The sequence below is a fragment of the Pinus tabuliformis genome, chromosome 1_2 (assembly GCF_031772625.1).
Source record: "Pinus tabuliformis cultivar Carrire ecotype Pingquan chromosome 1_2, CPIR1, whole genome shotgun sequence".
In the NCBI taxonomy this organism is placed as follows: Eukaryota; Viridiplantae; Streptophyta; class Pinopsida; order Pinales; family Pinaceae; genus Pinus; species Pinus tabuliformis.
The window spans coordinates 6,944,327-6,967,465 of NC_142298.1; the positions used below are offsets into that span (position 1 = coordinate 6,944,327).

Sequence of the window (23,139 nt, forward strand, 5' to 3'; positions counted from 1 at the left end):
ATTATGATTTTCTTTTATCTAAAAAGTTGTTGGAAATTTTGTTAATACAAATAAAATTACAATATAAGAAATTGAATTTTATTATTTTTATTACCCTTTAATTTTCTACTGACTATACAACACCTTTGCTATATGAGATTATATATTACTTTTAATCTTTTATTATTATTTAATGGAGCAAACATGTAAATGTTTACCAATTTTTTACTTGTTATAAATTCAACATAGCCAAATGTAACACCTACACATTTCCGGTGTACAAAATTGTTGAATAAAGTAATTTTATAAAAAAACATAAAATTACATTATAATTAATGGTTTGCTAAATTATTTTAAATACAAATTTATTTAATTTTATAGTTATTTAAATAATTAAAAATTTGATTATTTAAAATTAAAATTAAAATTGACTTTTATACTTCTTTACACTATCAAATTAGAATTTAATCATAATTATGACTAGAAAGATCCATCTTATGTCGTGATTAACAATGTTGTAAGAGGAATCAAAATATCAAAATTCAAAATACTTGCTAGGTCTATTTGGAATTAAGATAAATGGATATTAATTGTTAATGATAATATTCATATTTATATAAATTTCACAAATTCTTATTTTCACCTGTATTAAAATATTGTTAATATATATAATTATTAATTATATTTAAATGTTCTTAATATATATAATTATAAGTTTTATAATTTTTCTAATTAAAATTTTTAATGTAATAAACATACGATAATGATGATGGTGGTTGTTAATGTGCACTAAGACCAAACTTTGGTCTATCGGACCTAAAGAAACTAATTATTTAGTTTGATTTATGATTTTATTTTTATGCTCAAAAAGTTTGGAGAGAAGCCTCCCGAGCTCACTATAATTTTGACATCGTAAAATGCTAGGAAGGTCAGTATTGCAACAAAGATTATGAAACTGAGATCTAATGTGGTTGTACGTCGAGTACTCTAAGAGGAAGTGAGGATGATGTTCATATTCTCATAGAGATGATAGATCCTTTCCCTCCATGGTGTTTTAGGAACTGCCCAACGTTTCACTATGGAGCACATGAGAGTTCGTTCTAATCTTGGCTATATTAATTTTCTTCGTTGAGCTAGTTAAAACAGAGAGATAGTTTTTATCTTCTAGGGTGGGGTTGATAACCTCCTTATAATATCTTAATTTTCTTTTAACTGCTAAATCTTCCTCACACCACATTTTTCCTTTGAACTTAGAAGTAATAATATTTTTAATGTTATTTTTAATATATATATATATACTTTTAAAAAATTTTATTAGCTAAAAAATTATTTGGAGAAGAGCCATTTCACTTTTATATATATATATATATATATATATAAAGTAACTTAAAAAAAATTCTATTAGATAAAAAAAGGATTTGGAGAAGAGCCATTTCATATATATATATATATATATATTTTTGAAGTTTATATGTTTATTTATATGTTGGATACATAAGGGCTTGTTAACATGCTTTTTGCCAATTGTATTACCACTCACGGACAATTTTATATATGTATTAATTAAGTATAAATATATATTTGGAAGATTTGATCTTTAGCCGAGTGTTTTGGAGGTCTGAATATAACAAATTAAATCAAACAATTAATTTTTTTTATTACATTTTTAATTGAGTAGAACTCTTTATTATTATTATCATTATATTATTTAGCGCTTTATTTTATAGACACTATAACATCTCTATCATACTAAGCTACATCTAAACATTTATACTCATTTACAACCACTACAACATCTACTTATTAAATGTTTATACTCATTTAGAGACACTACAACATGTCTTAGGATGAACACCTTAGTAAAAGCCTTCACTTTTTATATCATTAAATTTTTATTTAAATATATTTTTAAGAAAATAATTATTCTATTTAATTTGAAATAGGTATTCCATAATTTTAATTTAATTATTAATAATTATTGGGTGGATGGTAGTGATTGAACCTCCACGGAATATTATATAATATTCATAATAGTATATACAAATTAGAAATTGAGATTTATCTCCAAAGTAGTTATGCCCATTTTGCCCCCTAAATTGATTAGTTAAAAAACTATCCTGGTTTTTTGGGCATATAGTATTAATAAGCTATGGTATTTTCCCATTGTATTTAACAAAGCATATTTATAGGTTAAAAAATGATGTGATAAAATGAAAGTAAATCTTCATGATTAAGAATTATATAATAATAATAATAATAATAGTTCTTCACCCCTGTGAGTATCATGTGATGCAATGAGTGCTAAATAAACTATTCAAAAATGATATCTAAAATAATAATAATAATTTAAAACAAACTATAAGCTAGTAATTTTTTATTTTTATTTTTAACTTTAACTATTTAAAATATATTTAAAAAAATTATTTAATATTCATAATAAATTAAAATTTATCTATATTTACCAACTATTTAATTTAAATAATTAAATTAATAATATATTATAAAAATATTAATTTTACTATTATTTTAATAATAATAATAATTTTTCCGCATCACAAAACCGTCATGCCATCATCCCAAATTAAGCGGGAAGGTCATGGTGATAATGAAGTGTCCCGAATTTTGATGCAAGTTTCGTTAGGAGCCTGAATGAGCCACTACATTTATTTCAAAACCTTTTTTCTGTTTCTCCCGAAGATTAGGGACAGATCTATTATTTAATCTATAGGCTACTATTATTTAAAAAGTCAACGCCCGCGTGCTAAAGACTTAGAACTAGGCGACAGTCTAGTCTATTTGAACTAGGCGACAGTCTAGTCTATGAGAACTAGGCGACAGTCTAGTCTATGAGTTATTTAAAACTCATAAAGAGGGGGAGGAATTGTTAGGAGGTAATTTTTTTTAGAGATAATGTTTGAATCTTATTTTTGATGGTGGAAATAGATTCAGCACCATCAAAAACATTTAGCACATTTAAAATTTTGAAGTTTAACAATTATCACTTGAATTTACAAAAACCCTTGCTAAATTTTCTCTAAATATAATTGCAATTTCCATAACTTTCCCAGCAAATCATCTGCCTCGTTAGACTACGCGGGCAGTCTATACGCGATACACGTTTTTGAAAATCCACATTATGATTTCCCACAAAGTTCGTTTTCGAATCTCTTTGATCTCTATACGTTACCACACCCAACTCTTCTGAGGTAGTTCGCGTTCTACGAATTCAAATCCTCAATTTATTATTTAAGCAAGTGCGCAACGAATGATTCCCGTCATTGGGTTTAGTTGTCTCGTGGTAAACATTCGACTCCCAACGCATTTTTGCTTGGGATCGAAAATCTATACTTGTGGAGAAGAATTTCAGATAAAAACCCAGAAACAACGCGGCTAGAAAATTCCATATGCTAATAAGAACATCAAAGGTGCTTATATTCTGGTGAGTGCCCTGTAAGACATTCGATCAGAAAGAAATTTAGGTTCTTCCTCTATGTTGCTCTGGTAAAAATGATGCAGGGGAGCGAGCTGTTTGATTGGGCCAAAATAGTAGTGATGGGAAGATGGTTTGTACTATTTGTGTCGTTCCTTATTATGTCATGTGCTGGTGGGACTTACATATTTGGGGATTACTCACAAGCAATAAAAACCTCCCTAGGCTATGATCAGAGCACATTCGATACCTTGACATTTTTCAAGGATCATTGTTTCAGGTCTCATCAATGAAGTCTTCCCTCCATGGGTTGGTCTTGGTGTTGGAGGCGTCATGAATATCGTTGGGTATTCATTGGTATGGTTATCTGTACCCCGACGAATTGCCAAGCCCAAGTTATGACAGACGTATTTGTATATGACCATCGGAGCTAATTCTCAGACATTTTCCAACACCGGATCTCTGGTTACATGTGTCAAGAATTTCCCTCGGAGCCGAGGAGTTGTGTTGGGGATTCTGAAAGGATTTGTGGGTTTGAGTGGAACAATTTTCACTCAGATTTACTATGCAATTTATGGGCGTAGTGCCAGTGGATCGGCTGGTGTGATTCTTCTTCTTGGCTAGTTGCCTAGTGCTGTTTCTCTGATTGTAATGTTTATAGTTCGTCCTACAAAATCACACCACGGAAAAAAATAAACTGAAGCGATTCTACCACTTTCTGTAGATAGCTCTAGGATTAGTGGTGTTTCTTATGGTTCTAATCGTAGTCGAGAATACGCGGAAGAATTTCCCTAATGCAGGCTACAGAATTGCTGTTGCAGTTATTGTGGTTTTTCTTTCGCTTCGTCTTGTAGTGATTGCTAAGGCAGAGATGGATAAAAAGAAGCAGCAACATATTTCCACCGAGACCTCAGTCTCAACCATAGTGATCATACCAAAATCACTGTGCTTACACAAGAAAATGAAGAGATGAAGGATCCCCAACATTGCCCAGAGATCAATGAAGGAAAATCGATGAGCGGCACAGAGTATATTACTCACAATAACGATGAAATGAGAACAAGAGCTCCTGTTGTATCGCGTATTGTGAAATTCTTCAAAAGCCCCAAAAGAGGAGACGACCTCACAATTCGTCAAGCTCTAGTAAGCATAGATATGCTGATTCTTTTTTTAGCCAGTATTTGTGGGGTTGGATCAACTCTGACCGCCATTGATAATATGGGACAGATTGGAAAATCTCTTGGTTACACTCACCAGAATATAACCACTTTTGTTGCTCTTATTAGCATATCCAATTTTCTAGGCCACGTTGTTTCTGGGTTTTTATCGGAAATTCTTCTCCAGAAGTATAGATTTCCCAGGCTGCTGATGTTGACCATAATTATGCTTATTGCTTGCATTGCACATATTTTCATAGCCTTTGCTCTTCCGGGATCACTGTACATAGCGTCCATTATAATTGGACTCTGTTTTGGAGCTCCATGGCCTGTAATGTATGCAGTCATCTTGCAGTCATCTCAGATATATTTGGTCTCAAGTTGAGAGAATTTTGGAGCGGTTGCGAGCCCCTTGGCATCTTATCTTCCGTCTGTCAGAGTTGTGGGGGCACATGTATGACCAAGAGACGAGAAAGCAGCGTACTGCTCTTGGAACTTGTTCCTGTGTGAGCGCCCTTACTTGCACTGGGCATAAATGTTTTCAGCTTTCGTTTATCATTATGACACTCGTGACAGTCTTTGGAGCTCTCGTCTCGTTCGTTCTTGTGTTGAGAACGAGGCAATTCTACAAAGGTGATATATATGCCAAGTTTAAAGAGCCAGAGAACACAGCATCCCATGTTATAAAAAAAGCGGAACATGATAATCAAAGGAACGTGCTGGCTGGCAAGGTTGAAATTCTGACAGCAGGGAAGCAATAAAGCTAGTTAGGAATATAAAACTTGTGAACGAAGTTTTTAAGGGTATCCCAAAGTAAAGGCAAAAGATCATGGGTCATAGCAGGTTTTAGAATGTTTATTTGTTCAGCGTCTAGAATTGTTGGTACCACAGCCTTGTTGCAAACATTAACACACAAATTATGAAGTTGGAACCAGCGAAAATTTTAAATGGCTCATTGGTGAGGCTGCATCTTACATCCCTGTAAACAATATTATGTAATATGTTAGTGGGATTTTACTCATTCAGATTTTGAAAATTAATGTTTCTATACTCCATTTTCATGGTTAGGTTTCATACACTCCTTAATGTTAAGCATAATCATTAATATATTAATTATTTAAAAAATGTTTATTAATGTTTATGGGTGTGATCTAGTTTTACATTTTACAACTTATATGATATATGATATTAAATAATATATCATGGTTCTCTTGTGATAAGAAAAATAATATATTATGTGCCCTACTTTGTCTTATTAATTTATAACCAATTATTCATTAATATAAATGGTATATTAATATTTTTATATCTCAGTTTTTATCAATAACTTTTTAGCTTTTACCACTTTACACTTTACACTATATAACATATTGTGATTTGTAATTATCATAACATAATGTGATTTGTAATTATCATTATTTTTTTATTATCATTATTCTTTTTTACAATACATAGTATATTAATGTATCATTTTTTTTAGTCTTTTGTATTTGATGACTATTGTTGAGCTTAGTTATACGTACAGATAAAATCATTGTTAATTATAGTTAATTAATAAATATTTATTAGTAATATTAAAAATTAATCTTTAAATTAAATAAAATATATAAAGACATTTCAAATATTTAATTATTAATGAAAATTTAAGTATATTAAATAATATATTGAATTTAATAACAAAATTAATATATAGATATATTAAAAACGTGTGATAATATATAAGTAAAATAACGGGAATTGAAACATTTTTTAAATATAATAATTTGTAATTTTTTTTAAGAATATTATAAAATTTGTAAATAATTATAATCTTTCTTTAGAAGATTATATAATTTTATATAGAAATTTTGCATTTTTTTATGTGGGTTTATTAATTTTCTAAATTCTAATGTAAATAAGAAATATCATATTATATTTTAGAAAGTATAATGTTTATTAATCAATCAATTTTAAATTTAAATATTAACATGATAAATTAGTATTCTCTTGTTCACTAAGGTGAGACATGTTTGTACATAGTTTCAATTAAATTATTTTTGTAAATCATCTATTTTCATTATAGAAAAGATTAATAAAATTAATTAACAAAACCATTTCAATATAACATTTACTTTTATTTTAATGTGTCTCAAGTTTATTGTGGGCTATTCAATTCTTTCTATACTTTAACTGCTATATTTTTATCTAGTTGTGCTAGTTCTCAACCAAGGCTTGTGTTAATTCTATGTAAACCTATGTGATATTTCTTCAACCAATACCAAGAGTTCTAAAATCATCTCACCTTTCTATATGATATTATCAATGACTAAATCTATGTTTATACAATCTTTATCATTAAATATTTCTTACAAGGAAATGGAATCTAGTAATTATACCCTAGAACAAGTAGAGAAACAATGACCAAGTATAAAAATCATACAAAGTCTTAATAAAATCTATTAGTGATGGTAATAACCAATTTAAGGTAGGCACATCTTAAGGTTATGTATAAGGGATATTATTTTCTTAAGAAACACAATGTTTAGTAAATGACACAATTTAATTCTCTACATACAATTATGATATTGTAGCAATAAAAACCATAATGTAAACATATGGACACCTTTTCTATGGCCTTAATCTTGAGTGATTTTAAGTGAATCCACAGGAAAAACAAATTAGTGATTTGAATAGCACAGATAAACATGATAAATGTTTGATGCCTTAGTTGTCAATTGGGGTTCCTTGGCCCATTGTCAAGGTATGCCATGGACATGTTGGATTCCCCTTTTCATAGACTATATGCACCATAGGTAGTGGCAATTTACGCTAGTTGGATGCACCAAGATAGGCTTGGAAGAGAAGTTGGATGGAAAAGGAGAGAAGGTTAAAACATGTATCCTGATTTTCAAACATGTAGTTGACATGATGGACATGAGTGGCCTAGAGAGATTGATGAATTAACTATTTTGACTATATATGGACTCATGAAGTTGGGTAGTCCCCACTTAGGGGTTGTGCTAGATGGTTGAAGTGCCTTTTGACACAAGTAATTATTGATCACAATCATAATATACATTCATTTGGAATAAAACATTGGCAATGAATCCATCAATGCACATCCATGAAACACGCTTGGGTGCTTTGGTGGGATTAGCTAGAGGGATTTAGGTAGATATAGGCATATTTGTGAGGATTGGGTCAATCCAGGTGAATTTGATGGATAAACAAAGGTGAGTTGAATAAATGGACTAAGATGGGACAAATTAATGTGGTACATGGACTTAGGATGATTTGAATAGACCGATTGATGTAACTACCTTCCTCCCACATCTACGCAAGTAACCGACAAATTAGGGTAAACATGCGACAAGAGAGGCCAATATGTAGGGATTCAACCTCCTTCATGACCTTAAGGAAATGGAACTGATGGAAAACATCAACCATACCTTCCACATCAACAACAACACCCCTAGGAGACATCTCAACGACTCAGACATCCTGCCCCTGGGTCCCAGTGATCTTTCAGACCTCTTGACCTTTGAATGCTCTCATGCTATAAACATGCCAATGTCTAGGGACCTCTAGAAGCTCTCAAAATGATGCAAGCCAATGTCCAGGGAATTTTTCCAGCAAACCTGTGACAGTGTCCATGGAATTCAAGGCACTTTTCTAGCCCAAAATTCTAGCAACTTCCCAGAACTTGTTATAACTTTCAGAATCCATCAAAGACATGATGACAAGACTAATAAACCAAAAATCAACCTCAAGACTAGGCCTGACCATCCCCAACTAGGAATGACATTTAGTCAAACATTTGGCATCAATGCAATCTACAGGTTTAGGATACAAGACAGAGCATGAATGACTAAAAACTCTTATGGAACATGACATGAATGATCACCACCTTCTCCATTGAACTGTTATAACATCAATTAGTTCTTTCATCCATCAATTTAACAATTTCAAGTAAATACATGAGATAACCATGACATGAGGTAGTCAATTAACAATGCTTATAACCAGCATAAAATCATGTAAATAAAAGAGATATAACAACCATTAAATCCACATATAAACAAGTGCAAAAGAAAGAGAACTTAAATTTCATTAATCATAAGAAAATATGACTAGGTTCAGGACTTCCACGTACCACCCAACCGTAGACATGGCTAAATCAAATCTTTCTTGTAGCCAATCACCCCCATGCCATATTCCAAGCATGAATGTGGGATCTCATTGATAAACCAATCTAAACAAAACCAAGGGAATCTAATGGTTAAACCACCTCCACCCTCACCAAACCATGATCATAACAAAACCATTGCTTCGATCACAACCGAACTGAACATGGAATGACATCCGGAATCCATCATTATCCTTGAGAAATTTTCCATCTCCTTCTCTCTTAGGCTTTACCGCAATCCAATCCCGGATCACTAGGCACTAAACTAAGACCAGACACTCAGGGTTTAATGCAATCCAAACCCAGATCACTAGGACCCAAACTGACACTTCTCCCTCAGGATTTATTATGTATCCTGCCAAAACTAGTTAAGGGATTCCTAGGCCTTCGGGAATGAACCTTGAGACCACCTCCGCCCCAAATTATTAAATCCACCCAGCAAACCCAAGCTGAAAATTAAGATAAACATCCCAACATACCATGGCATTCGAGAAAAGGCAAGGCTAGCCTGAAAACCACTGTCATAACCTGGTAAAACCATGCCACTGATCGCAAGGGAACCATACAAAAAAATGCAAAGCCATGCATATCAAAACAAGATAGGAAATCACACATGCAATATGTTACCTGCCTAATCCCACTCTTCATTCCTTGATCTCCTTCCTTTCCCTTTGCCTGCTTTTCCTTCCTTGGTCCAAAGCTAGAGTGCTCCAATAAAACTCTAAGTGACCAAGAGTGAGAGAGAGAGAGAATAATGAGAGAACTCCAAAACATGGACTGACAAAAGGTTACCAACTGATCCTGAGAAGCATTTTTATTAATGAGGCCTCTATTTTCTTCATTTTCCATTATTTTCGTTCAATTTCCTATGAGCATGTAAACTGTGACCTTTCACCTTACTTTTCTCCTAATTTCCTTTATTTTCATAAATAAATGTGCCAAAAATGGCATTTTTCCTTTTAATGCCTTTGTCCTTGCCAATTTCCTTCATCAAAAACACATCCAGTGATGCCCACTAGGATATATTTGCCCAACATTTAGCTTGGAATAATTGTCCCTTAACCATGGTCTTACTTTTCCTTTATTAAATTTTATTACATGAAATTTTCACCAGGGAGATTACAGAACCCTCCCCCTTGGGGAACACCATCCTCAGTGTTAAACCACCCTAAGACTTCAGCAAAACCACTGAAAATAAAACATATTGCCCATAGAGCTTTATAACTTAGCTCGTTGCAGTATTTACAATGAAAGACGTGCTCAAAAGAAAAACATCATGGTAACATGAAAATATAACAACCATAACGCTTATTGGAGATTTATAACCTAGATCATGGTGGTATTTACATCCATGTACATATGTAGATATACCAAAACATCAACAAAACATATGCCAAACATATACTGAACATCAAACCAAAACTGCTTTGCCTCACCCAGAAAACAATGAAGGATACAGGGCCTGCATCTGATCCACCATCTCCCGTGTAGCTTCTTCAGGCCCAAAGTGCTTCCACTGCACTTTAACTTGCTCTATGGATCTATTCTTGAGCATGATATGCTTTTGCTACAATATGCACTAAGACCAGACTCTGGCTGGAAATCTCCTTCTTGCTCCACCTGCAATGTAGACCAATCAATAACATTACCAACATCATTTATATATATCTTAAGCAATGAAATATGGAAAACATCATGGAATTTCAACGTTGGAGGCAGTGCATGTCAATAGGCCACTGGTATAATCCTCTCAAGGATATCAAAAGGTCTGCAATACCATGGTGCCAACTTGGCACATGAACCAATCCTCAGATAACTCTTCTTGGACATGATGTGCAAATACACATGCTCCCCAACCTGAAACTCCTTGAATACCATGTGGTGGTACACATAAGTCTTCCTTCTATCCCGCGCTTCCTTTATATTCTTCTTTATAACCTACATTCATTGTTCTATGTCTGCAAACATATCTGATCAAATAAGTACCCTATTCATTAGATCACTACAACTAATGGGAGTATTACAACTCCGCCCATACGATGCCTCGAAATGACTCATCCTCAATGATTCCTGATAACCATTCTTCTATGCGAACTCAACCAATGAAAGATACTCCTCCCATTTCCTCTGCTGGTGCATCACATACATCCTTAGTATATCCTCCAAGATCCTTTTGACCCTATCTATTTTTCCATTTGTGTGTGGATGATAATATGTACTGAAGGAAAAATCTATACCCAAACCTCCAAATATCTCCTTCCAAAATTTGGAAGTGAACTTTGCATCCCTATCCGACATAATCTTCTTCGAAACACCATGTAATCTCACAACCTCTCTAATGAAAACCTGTACTACCTCACTCACTGAATATGTAGTCTTCACTGGAATCAAGTGAGCTACCTTTCTCAACTTGTCGACCACGACCATAATAGAATCATGTTGTCTCATTGTCCTTGAAAGACTTGTAATGAAATCAATGGAAATTACCTTCCATTTCCATTCCAGAATCGCTATAGGATGTAGTAGGGCACCTGCATGCTTACATTCTACCTTTACTTGCTGACAATGTAAACATTTAGCCACGAAATCTACTACTCCCTTCTTCAGATTCGGCCAATAGTAGAACTTCTTCACCATCGTCAATGTCTTCTGATATCCTGGGTTACGCGAGTATGGATTAACATGAAACTATCTCAGGATAAGCTTCTTGAGCTCACTAAAATTCTATACGTAGATCCTGTCCCTGAATGTCACCAAACCATCTCGCTTGAGATGATAGTCTGCATTTGAACCAGTTATACCTATTCCTATAATTGTAGATGTACCTATACCTATACCTGTAATTGTACATGTACTTGTACCTGTAATTGTACCTAGACATGTAACTGTACCTTTACCTGTACGTATACCTATACATGTACCTGTACCTATACTCTCTTGTAACCTATGCATGATCTCCATGTACTAGTCATCCTATTGTCCTGCCTACATGATCTTATCTTGTAACTTTGTCACATAAGAGCTCATAGTTGCTATATGATTTACCTATACCTTCCTGCTAAGAGCATCTGCAACCCGATTCTCCTTTCTTTTGATGTATATGATATCAAAGTTTAACTCACTGAGGGTGGCCAACCATCTAGCTTGTCTAGAATTTAGATTCGTCTAGTCAAACAAATACCTCAACCCACTGTGGTTTCTCATTATTACAAAACCTCTTGCCAAGAAAATAGTGCATCCACTTCTTCAGTGCATGTATGACCACTTCTAGATCAATATCATGTGTTGGACAATTCTTCTTGTGCTCATTCAGTTTTCATGGAATCACGACACACTACCTGTCCTTCTTGCATGGGAACTCCACCAAGTCCTCTATAGAAAGAATATGTACACTCTACAAACTCCTTGTCTAGATCTGCAATCTTTAACACTGGTGCATGTGTCAACAACTGCTTGAGCTGCTCAAAACTAGCTACACATTCTTTCGTCGATTCAAACTTCTTATCTTTCCATTGCAATGATGTGATAGGATATCCAATGTGTGAGAAGTTCTTGATGAACCTCCTGTAGTAACCTGCAAATCCCATAAATGATCTCACCTCATCCACATTACTAGGAGCTGCCCACTCCATGATGGCCCTTGTCTTTTCTCGATCTACTATTATGCTTTCCTTGGAAACAACATGTGCCAAGTAATGCACCTCTGTCTCAAAGAAGCTACACTTACTAAGCTTAGCATACAATTGATTCTCTCTTAGCAATCTCAACAATGTTGCTAAATGCTCGCCATGTTCTTCCTCATTTTTTCAATATACTAATATGTCATCAATGAACAAAATAACAAACTTGTCGAGATAAGGGAACAACATACTATTCATCAAACACTTAAATGTAGCTAGAGCATTAGTCAAACTGAATGTAAATAAAACAAACTCATAATGCCCATACTTGGTCCATAACGCGGTCTTGAAAATATCCTCTTCCTTGATGCATACCTGATGGTATCCTAATCTCAAGTCAATCTTAGAGAACACTAGTACTCCCTTCAACTGATAAAAAAAATCATTGATCCTTGGCATTGGGTACCTATTCTTGATCATTACCTTGGTCAGTTGCATGTAGTCAATGCACAATTTGAGAGTATCATATTTCTTCTTTACGAACAACACTGGTGCACCCCAAGGCAATACACTTGGCCTAATATATCTTATGTCAAGCATTTCCTTTAACTACAACTTAAACTCTACCAACTCAGGTGTGCTCATCCAATAAGGTTCCTTTCATACCAGAGCTGTGCCTGGCACCAACTCAATAGAAAATTCTACCTCCTTATGAGCTAGAAACTCTATAATGTCCTCAGGAAATACAGCTTGAAACTATTGTATAACTGGGTATCTGCTCAAAACATCTGCATCCCCAACTTCCTTACCTTTGTCACTATAAATGTGCATTGCAAACATCACAGAACCTTTTGTGCAACTACGCTTAGCCTGCATAGTGCTAACCATCCTCAATGATGTAGGATTCTTCTTCCCTTGCAAAGTTCTATTTTCCCCATTGTCATCCACACACTCAATGGCCTTGTCAAAGAAATCCACCTTGGTCCTGTGAAGGTATAGCCAATCCATATCCAAGAGCATATTATATGATCCCGATGGTAGTACATTTAAATGTTCTGCTGTAGGCATACTATTTAACTCAAATGCACAAGCTCTTACCCAATGGTGAACTCTCTTCTTTGTACCTGTAGTCAACTGCACCAACCAAGATTCTACATGAACTTCTTTTCTCAAACCACACTTATCCACCAAGTCAAGATTAATAACTATAGTTAGATCCAGGATCAATAAAAATAAAAACAACTTGACCACAAAGCTTACTGTCCATCTCCATGATAGATTCCTGATGATCCACTTACCTGTTGTCCACAATTGAATAGATACAAGGAATGTTATGACCAACATCCCCAACTCTATGAGCCTCCTCAAAATTGTAGATTTGGGGTCTACAACCACTTTAATACTGTGAACAATCCTTGTTACAATTATCCTTACCACATATCTAACACTGTAATGGTTCCCTACCACCACCTCTAGCCTATTTCTCTCCATGTCCTTTCTTAGTTCTATTGAACCTCTTGTAAGGAAATGAATTTTATTGCTCACTTGCATCTTGAAGTCTTCCTTGCTTTGGTGGCCATTTTCCTTTATCTTTATAATTTCCTTGAAGTCACACTTAGGCTCAAATTTGTGCTTCAACGACTCATAACAATGTTTTAACTTAGGCTCATCGAACTCAATTCGGTCTTTATATTCTATTGGCAGTCCAATGATGAATATTTTAACCTTTTCATTCTCCTCCTTGAGGTAAGGCACATATCTCAAAATCTCCAAGAACCTTCTAGTATACTCATCATCTGTCATGGAAGCCATCCGCAACTCATAAAATCCTTATCTCTATCATCAAAGTATATTTCTGACAAATACTTATTCTTAAAGAGCCTCTCAAACTCATTCTAAGTAAAATTGTCCTCATGCATACCTTTAACATTCTTCACATCTTCCCACCAAATATCTTCTTTACCTTTGAGATTGAAAGTGGATATCTTTTCTTTCATGTTTTCTGAATAATCATGCAATCTAAAGAATCTCCTCATACCAAGAAACCATGCCTCTACATCTTGTGATTTATTCATCTCTCCATAAAAGGTAGGTGGCTTTTCTTTCTTAAACTCATATGGGAAGTACCCCTATCACTTCTCATGTAAGGATTATAACGATGACGATCAGGATGCCTACCCGAACTAGAACTGGAATAGTACTTGTGCCCATCACCTTTCCTATCCGAAGTGTCCAATAACCTTCCATCTCTAATCATGTCATCTATGTATGACCTGTGACTACCGTAATACGTGCTACAATATGCCTCATTAGTCCTTTCCTCCTTCTCATGTCTGATCTGAAATGGTCATTGTCGCTATAATTCTCACAAACTCTGAAGTAGTATTGCATTAACCTATGCTTGTTTCTCTTTTCCTTGCATGATTTTGTCATTATCCACCTTACAACTCCTTATTTCTTCCTTAAAGCTTCTCAAGGTATTTTCCAAATTAGAATAGATCCCAACAGCATGCTCCGCATTCGATTCATAGAGAGAGCCTTTGTAGTCTACCATCTTACTATCCATTTGATCTCTTTCCTGGAAGGCATACGATGTCAGTTAAACCAAATCACAATAAACCATTGTACCTTACCCTAGCTTGGTGGGATATATCATCTACAATATCATCAAATCAACATGATACATGTATAACAAAATCATAATAACATATAGACATATGATACATAAGCACATAAACCTGCAACCATCAGTATAGCTAGAGTCTAGTCATCCATTCATGACTATATCTACTACACACATACCATGACTACATGCATGACAACAAAAAGCATAACACCACCATATACTTGACCACATGAAAACATTAACATGCATAAGCAATGCGTAATCGACCACACACACACAAGAACACATATGATCAAGCATGAAGGATGATACTTGTAACCAAACCTACAAGAATGATACATGTAACCAAGCATACAAGAATGTAATCAAACATACACAAATGTAACCAAACATACAAAATGACACATGTAAGTGTTCTATAACAAAATGTAACCGCTCATACACTCATGACAACATGCTTGAAACAACAACATCCTTATCCCCATGGCGACATCACTGCGACTATGACCAACACCATACATATGCAAAAAACACATAGACCAAAAGGATGAATGACACATGTACAACCAACATAAATGCATGAAAAACACATTCACCTAAGGAGATCATAATCACACTCTGATACCAATATTTAACCACCCTCTACCCACATCTGCCCAAGTAGTCAGCCAACCAGGGTAAACATGTGACGAGAGAGGCCACTATGTAGGGATTCAACGACCTTGGTGACCTTAAGGAAATGGAATTGATAGAATACATCAAACATACCTTCCACATCAGCAACAACACCCCCAAGAGACATATGAGGCACTCAAACATCCTGCTCTTGGGCCCAACTGATACTTTAGACCTCTTGACCTCTGGATGCTCTCATTATCTAGGCATACTAATGTTGAGGGACCTTTCGATGCTCTTACAGACCTATAAGCCAACATGCAGGGACTTTTCCCAGCAGACCTGTGGTAGCGTCCATAGAATTCAAGGCACTTTTATAGCCCAGAATTTCAACCACTACCTAGAACTTGTGATAACTTTCAGAATACATCAAAGACATGAAGACAAGACTACTAAACCAAAATCAACCTCAGGAATAGGCCTGACCATCCCCAACTAGGACTGAAATTTTGTCAAACACTTGGCATCAATGCAACCTATAGGTCTAGGATACAAGATGGAGCATGAATGACTAAAAACTCTTGTGAAACATTACACGAAGGATCACCACCTCGTACATTGAAATGTGATTGTTGAATTTCCACAAGCTTAGGTCGAGGTTAGAGTCTTAAAATCACTAACGTTACCAAACCAAGAATCTCAACCATAAACTAATTTGCACAGTGAAAACATAAAGCAGTAAATCACATATGGACAAGTATACACAATTTTTAAAAAAATTGTACAATAATGTACAACCCAATCTTCATTATATTAAACCAAATCTAAATAATACAATATTCTATGGTATATAATATATAATGAAAAACTTCATTGTAGCTTCTATGTCGTATCTTATCCTATTGGTCCTTTACTTCTATACTTCTCACTAGCTGCCCCTTAGTCCTTCAAAGGACGACACATCGAGACTCCAGGAGGGATGCCACCTAACACTGGTGCAAATCACTTCTACTGCATGTACATGGGATCACAAATCTACTCTTTGTGTAGGTTCCTTCTAGTAGCTTCTTTTTTCCATGAAAGAGCTACTCATTAGGCTGAAAAAATCACCCAATCACACAAAAAACAACCTCCATTTTCTATGCTTCTCTAGGGCTACTTTGGGTAGCCAACACATTTCCCTCTAATCAGATCAATGGAACCCAATACAACCACTACAAAATCTGCACCAATGAAGACACATGATCACCCAATCTCGGCTCCAAATTGGCTCCAACGAGTTGGCCAAACAATCTGATCAAATCCAGTCAACACACTTTGACCCGACACCTCTCCAAAAGTATTTTTGTAATAATGTTTGTACCTTGTTGTGCATGAAATCTATTTAGGGAACTTGTTGTAGCCCTAAATCCTCCCAATAATCGCTAAACAGGCCCTTAAAGATCCACAAGACACCTTAAGAGGTCTCCTTCTCAACCACGCTGCTTCTTTAAGGCATATGTCAACCCTTGATAGTCCTTAAACAAGCCCAACTATGTGCTATGACCTACGACCTAACACAACAACTCTCCAACAATGAGACAACTCTCAAAATGGTGCCCAAGAACACTCCAAATAACAACATTCTTGCCCACAACGATCTCAGTCTAGCAACTAGCCTTTTCGACCCTCATCACAGAAAACAAAAACCCCTATTCTAGCCCAAAAACAATCCTCGACCTCCCTGTGGTGTGCTTCTCTTGTTGTGGCTAGGGCTTGAATGTTCCTTTCTCTATTGCAATTTCAAAGATCCTTTTTCTTGAGAATATGTTGGACAATGGATGCTTAAACAACATGTCTTCACCCTTTATTTATATCCAATAAATGGGCTCCATGAATTGATGAAGAGACACTTCTATCGGAGGAATTTTATTTGAAGCCTACCTGACTTGAAAAATAATAATTACCTGTCAACTTTAAAAATTCATTTCTCCACTTCTACAACTTGGAATTTGATGATTCTAGAAGCATTGGATTTTTTTTGTGCCCTATATTTCCTCATGCTATCACATGTAGAAATGTGCTACTGAAATTACCCCAAAGATGATTTGGTGCAAAACCCCATCTTTGCGTTCCAAGCCCACAAGTGACCCTTGTGGCACTTTTCCCTCCAAACCCTGAATCATAGGGCTTGGAGTACCTCCCAAGCTACATAAATCAACAATCCCTCTTGGCGATGGAGGTACATCTATGACTAGGAAGTAATTCGTCATCATCATCACTTCTCACAACACTTTCCCAACTCCTAGTGCTCACAATCGCAACAATCCCTGTACAATGAACTATGCCCTTCTCAAAAGTGTTGCAGTAACTACTGGAAACACCCTGCTTCTTATTATTATCCTATGACGTCTTCCACTCTCTCCATGATATGTTCTCAGAAGTTTTAGGAGCACCACTTCTCCTCATTAACCACTCACTCTTCTTAAACTGCAGAGTCTCCCTCTGAATCTGCAAGCTCCCTCTCAAACTTGACTCCCTCTGAGTCTCTGGAACCAGGACCTTCATTTCAGGAAGGTGTACCTTATTTTGGGGAACCTATACCTTCTCCTCTGAAGCCTACCCCTGCACCTACTCTTGTTTCTTTGGAACCTGCACCAGGTCCACCTCCTTCTTTTCATGATCCAGAGGCTTACCTGTCAACCTGTAGAGACCATGCTCTCTAACTACGAGTACTATCCCATTGAACTTAGAGCCTATTGGCCTGAGTCTTGCCTTCCCATATAGTAAAATACCTAAACCCCCTTTCTCTCTATCATCGAGATGAAAATCATGCTATATATGAGTCCTCGTACAAATAGTACATCCGAGACCCACATCACATGTCCTATCTCGATCATGAATGGCACAACTCCCAATCCTTGGATCTCCAACTGACTCTTTTCACCCAACACCATGTGCAACTTTGAGTCCCATTCAGCTAGTCTCAAAAACCTCTTATGACCCTGTCATATTCTTCGTCGCACCACTTTCCATGTACCAACCATCCTTATTGACAATACCTTGTGAGAAATGAGAAATCATAGCATAGTCCTCCTCTTCGAATCTCCTAGAGAGATCATCTATCTCAGCTGAAGTGGCAACATCGACAACCTGATTTCATTTCCCCTTCTCATCATCTCCATTCTTCTTCATCAGATATCTTGATGAATGATGACCCATCTTGCCACATTTTAAACACTTGACTTTACTCAAATCCTTATTTTTCTAACCCTTCATTCATGTTGAAAGTGTCATGTCATCATCGAAAGAATTCTTCTTTGGATGAAGATCCTCGTCTCACAACTCTTCTTGAATGAATTCATCCCACAACCTATCCCAGTCTGGCAACTTCTCCCTAGCAACAGTCCCTTTGATGAAGGGCTTCCATTCCTCAGTGAACACTTTCAAGGAAATCCTTACCATATCTCCATTTGGGATAGTCATACTAATGGTAGAAAGCTCATCTTTGACCTGAGACAATCTCGCCAGATACGCGGTCACGCTTTCACCCTTTATCATCTTGGTGGACTTCAACTTATCCTCCAATACCAGTACCTCGTTCTCATTCTTATTCTGGAAAAAATTCTAAAGAGCCATCCACATCTCAATTGTATTGTTCTTCATGTACAAATGAGGTATTAGGGTATCCTTCACACCATATAGAATGATCAATCTCACCCTCACATCTAAATCATCCCATATTTCCAATTCGTTAGGGTTGGTTGTCCTCTTGATCTCTTTCTTGGCAAAATCTAAGATCTTGTTGACCTACAAGCTCAAGTTGATCCTTTCCTTCCAAGGAGTATAGTTGGACAACCCTTCCAACATGTCCTCATACCAGAGACCTCCCTGCAACATCGACATTGTAGTGCACCCTTCACTTACAATGTTGCCAACTCCCTCTCACGTTGTACTTCACTACTCACAACTCTGATTACTTACCTTCAAAGTAGCTCAGACACACTCTAATACCATGTGAAATTTCCACAACATTGGGTCTAGGTTAGAGTCTTAAAATCATTGAAACTACCAAACTAAGAATATCAACTAGAAACTACTTTTCACAATGGAAAATATAAAGAAGTAAATCACATATCCACAAGTATACACAAATTTTCACAAAATTGTACAATAATGTACAACACAATCTTCATTATATTAAACCAAATCTGAGTAATACAATAGTCGATGGTACACAAGATACAATTACCAATTTCGTTGTAGCTTTTATGTCGTATCTTGTCCTGCCTCTCCTTCTCTTTCATGCTTCTCACTAGTTTCCCCTTAGTCCTCCAAAGGGCAACACATCGAGACCCTAAGAGGGCTACCCCCTATCACTGTTGTAAGTCACATGTCTTGCATGTACACAGGCTCATAAATCTGCTCTCTGGGTAGGCTTAATTCCAAAGCTCCAATTTTCCTTCTAGTAGCCTCTTTCGTCCATCAAAGAGCTACTCATTAGGCTACAAACTTCACCCCATAAAGCACCAAACAACCTGTTGGGTCCCTATAATACTAGTGATTACCCCATTACTATTGTAGTTATACCCCTTATTTATATTGTTGTGCCCCTATTACCCCCATATTGTTATTTCTGTGCCCCATAGAATCCCTCTATTGTTATTTTTGTGGCTTTATATTATTATTGTTAGGTCGGCTGGATTATATTGTGACTCCTTAGACTCCTATATATAGAAAGGAGGTTTTGTCATTTGTATCATCCAAGAATTGTTCATTTATGTAATGTAAAGGAGGTTTCCCCCTCGAAGAGGCTGAATTCTAAGGCGTTGATCTATCTTTTCTATCTTTTCTTGAGCTGGTTTCATAACATTTGGTATCAGAGCTTTGGATTCTAGGGTTTCGCTGCTCCAAACAGGTCATCGTGGCATTTTCGCTATAACTTTTTTTCTGTGACGTTTCAGAAGTCGCAAAAAAAAACCCATTTGAGAAGAAATCGCGCTGAACCTTGGGTCCGAATTTCAGATCTTTTCGCGCGATATTTGCGGAGATATGCTCTGAGGAAGTTGGTCTTTTTACAGACTCCTGAATTACATTCAAAACAGGTGACCTAGGGAAAATCGTCATAACTTTCTCTCTGGGGATCGGATTGAAATTTCGTAAGAAGGTACAGAAAGAGGACAAACTGTTGTTTCTTGTATATCTTTTTCAGAACCAAAGGTCAAAAATTGTACACGTGGCACTTCATACAATTTCACTCTTCTGGAAAGGTCTATAATCAGGTCATCTTGGGAGATTGTGCATAACTCTTTCTTGGAGAATCCAATTTGGATCAGACTGGTGGCATTGGAAAGAGGACACAGAGAGCTACTACAGGTAACAATTTCAAAACTAGATTATTGGAAAGTACAGAGATACATCAGAGGCAATATCAAGCTCCTACAAAGTGAAAAAAAGGTGTGTAGATTTTTTTAAATTTTTGCTTAAGCTTGGTTTGAAAATTTATTTTGAAGGAATTCAAAGGGCATAGTAGAGTATTATTATCGGTAACTGATGCCCCGAGGAAAGAAAATGCAAACACCTAGTAAGGAACCTGAAAGCTCTAGCATGACTCATGAAGAAGAGGAAGAAATGCAACATGATATATCAAAATTACAAGACCAAGTGCAACAACTGTCCCTTGCACAAAAAGGAACAGAATCTAAGATGGATGGTTTAAAGAAAGATGTAGAAGCTAAGATGGATGGTTTAAAGAAAGGTGTAGAAGCTAAGATGGACTGTTTAAAGAAAGGCGTAGAACCTAAGATGGATGGCATGGAAGCTAAGGTGAATGGCATGGATGCTAAAATTGATGGCATGGATGATAAGATGGAAGAATTGAAGATAAATATGAATAAGTTGCTACAAGAAATGGTCACTAAGGGTGAAAGAGTACTAAAGGAAACTCATGATGAGAACAAAAGAAATGTTAATCATGATTCCATAGACTCTAATGTTGGATCGAAGACTCACCATGTTCCAAAAATCGATATGAGGAAGTTTGATGGCAAGGATCCCGCCACATGGATATTACAGATGGAGCAATTCTTCGATCTCAATAATGTGCAAAACACACAAAAGGTATGTATGGCAACTTTATATTTGGAACCAAATCAGTTTGTATGGTATCAATGACTTTGTTCTCGTAAACAGTTTATCACTTGGGCAATTTTTACGGAAGAATTGATAGCACATTATGAGGATACAAAAAGCAACACTTTTTTTAGCCAATTGATAAGTCTCAAACAAAAGGGTTCAATAATGGAGCACATTGAGGAGTTCCAAAAATTGAACATAAGGGTAAAAGATATTCCAGAGGAGCATAGGATTGATGTGTTCATAGGGTCTTTAAAGGATAATATCCAACATGATGTGTGCCTTTGGGAACTTGATTCATTAGAGAAGGCATTCAGGTTAGCAAGAAAAATGGAAAGCAAAATTATGGCAACTAGGAAGCATACCATTCACAACTATAAAGACGGAAGTGTTGTTGCCCATAGTCTTCCACAACCTACAAGTTTGACACCACAACAATTGGAAGAAAAAAGAGAAAAAGGGCTTTGTTACAATTGTGATAGCAAATACACAAAAGGTCATAAGTGTGCTGAGAAGAAATTATTCTACATAGATTGTGAAGAGGAAGAAGAAAAGGAGCAAGAAAGGTCAAAAGAAGAGGATATATTCCAGGAACAAAGCCTAGATGAAGAACAAATAAATCCGACCATATCTTGTAATGCATTGGCGGGAATTACCACTCCTCAAACCATCAAGATAGAAGGACAAATCAAGAAGAAAAAGGTAATAGTGTTGATTGATTCAGGAAGCACCCACAATTTTATTCATTGTAGGGTAGCAAAAGAATTGAATTGCTTCCTATATCTAGCACCAGAGTGTCAAGTGATGATTGCAAATGGAGGAACAATAAATTGTTCTGGAAAGTGCCATAATATCAAGCTATCCATGGGAGAATATGTATTGACTAGCCCAATGCTTTCCATTCCAATGGGAGGTGCTGATGTTGTACTAGGAGTCCAATGGCTACAATCCTTGGGTACAATAGCTTTTAATTTTCAAGAAATTTTCATCAAATTTTTTGTGGAAGGAAAGGAAGTTGAATTAAGGGGTATTGCAGGGAAACCAGGAAAGATAATCAGCTCTAATGGCATGACAAAGCTTCTAAAAAAGGAGCAAAGAGGTGTAATTGCACAATTATGTTCGCTAGATGTTTCCACATTGGAATCATCTATTTCTCCAGATCTCCAAAAAGTCCTGAACAATCATTCCAAGGTATTTGAGACTCCCAAAGGTCTCCCACCTATGCGTGATCATGATCATGCTATTCATCTGATTCCAGGAAGTGTTCCTCCAAACATCAGGCCGTACAGATATCCATATGTCCAAAAAAGTGAAATTGAACGTATGGTTGCAAAAATGCTAGAGGCTGGTATAATTCAACCGAGTCAAAGTTCTTTCTCAGCTCCAGTAGTATTGGTGCACAAGAAGGATGGATCATGGCGCATGTGTCCAGA

General features: G+C 35.9%; 1 protein-coding gene across 1 annotated transcript; it reads left to right on the plus strand.

The window, feature by feature from the left end:
- The first annotated feature begins 4,378 nt into the window (after positions 1–4,378).
- Positions 4,379–4,951, plus strand: LOC149204039 (protein NUCLEAR FUSION DEFECTIVE 4-like). Its single transcript, XM_089397015.1, has one exon. The coding sequence runs from the start codon at positions 4,379–4,381 to the stop codon at positions 4,949–4,951; it is 573 nt and encodes a 190-aa protein (XP_089253141.1).
- The last annotated feature ends 18,188 nt before the right edge of the window (positions 4,952–23,139 follow it).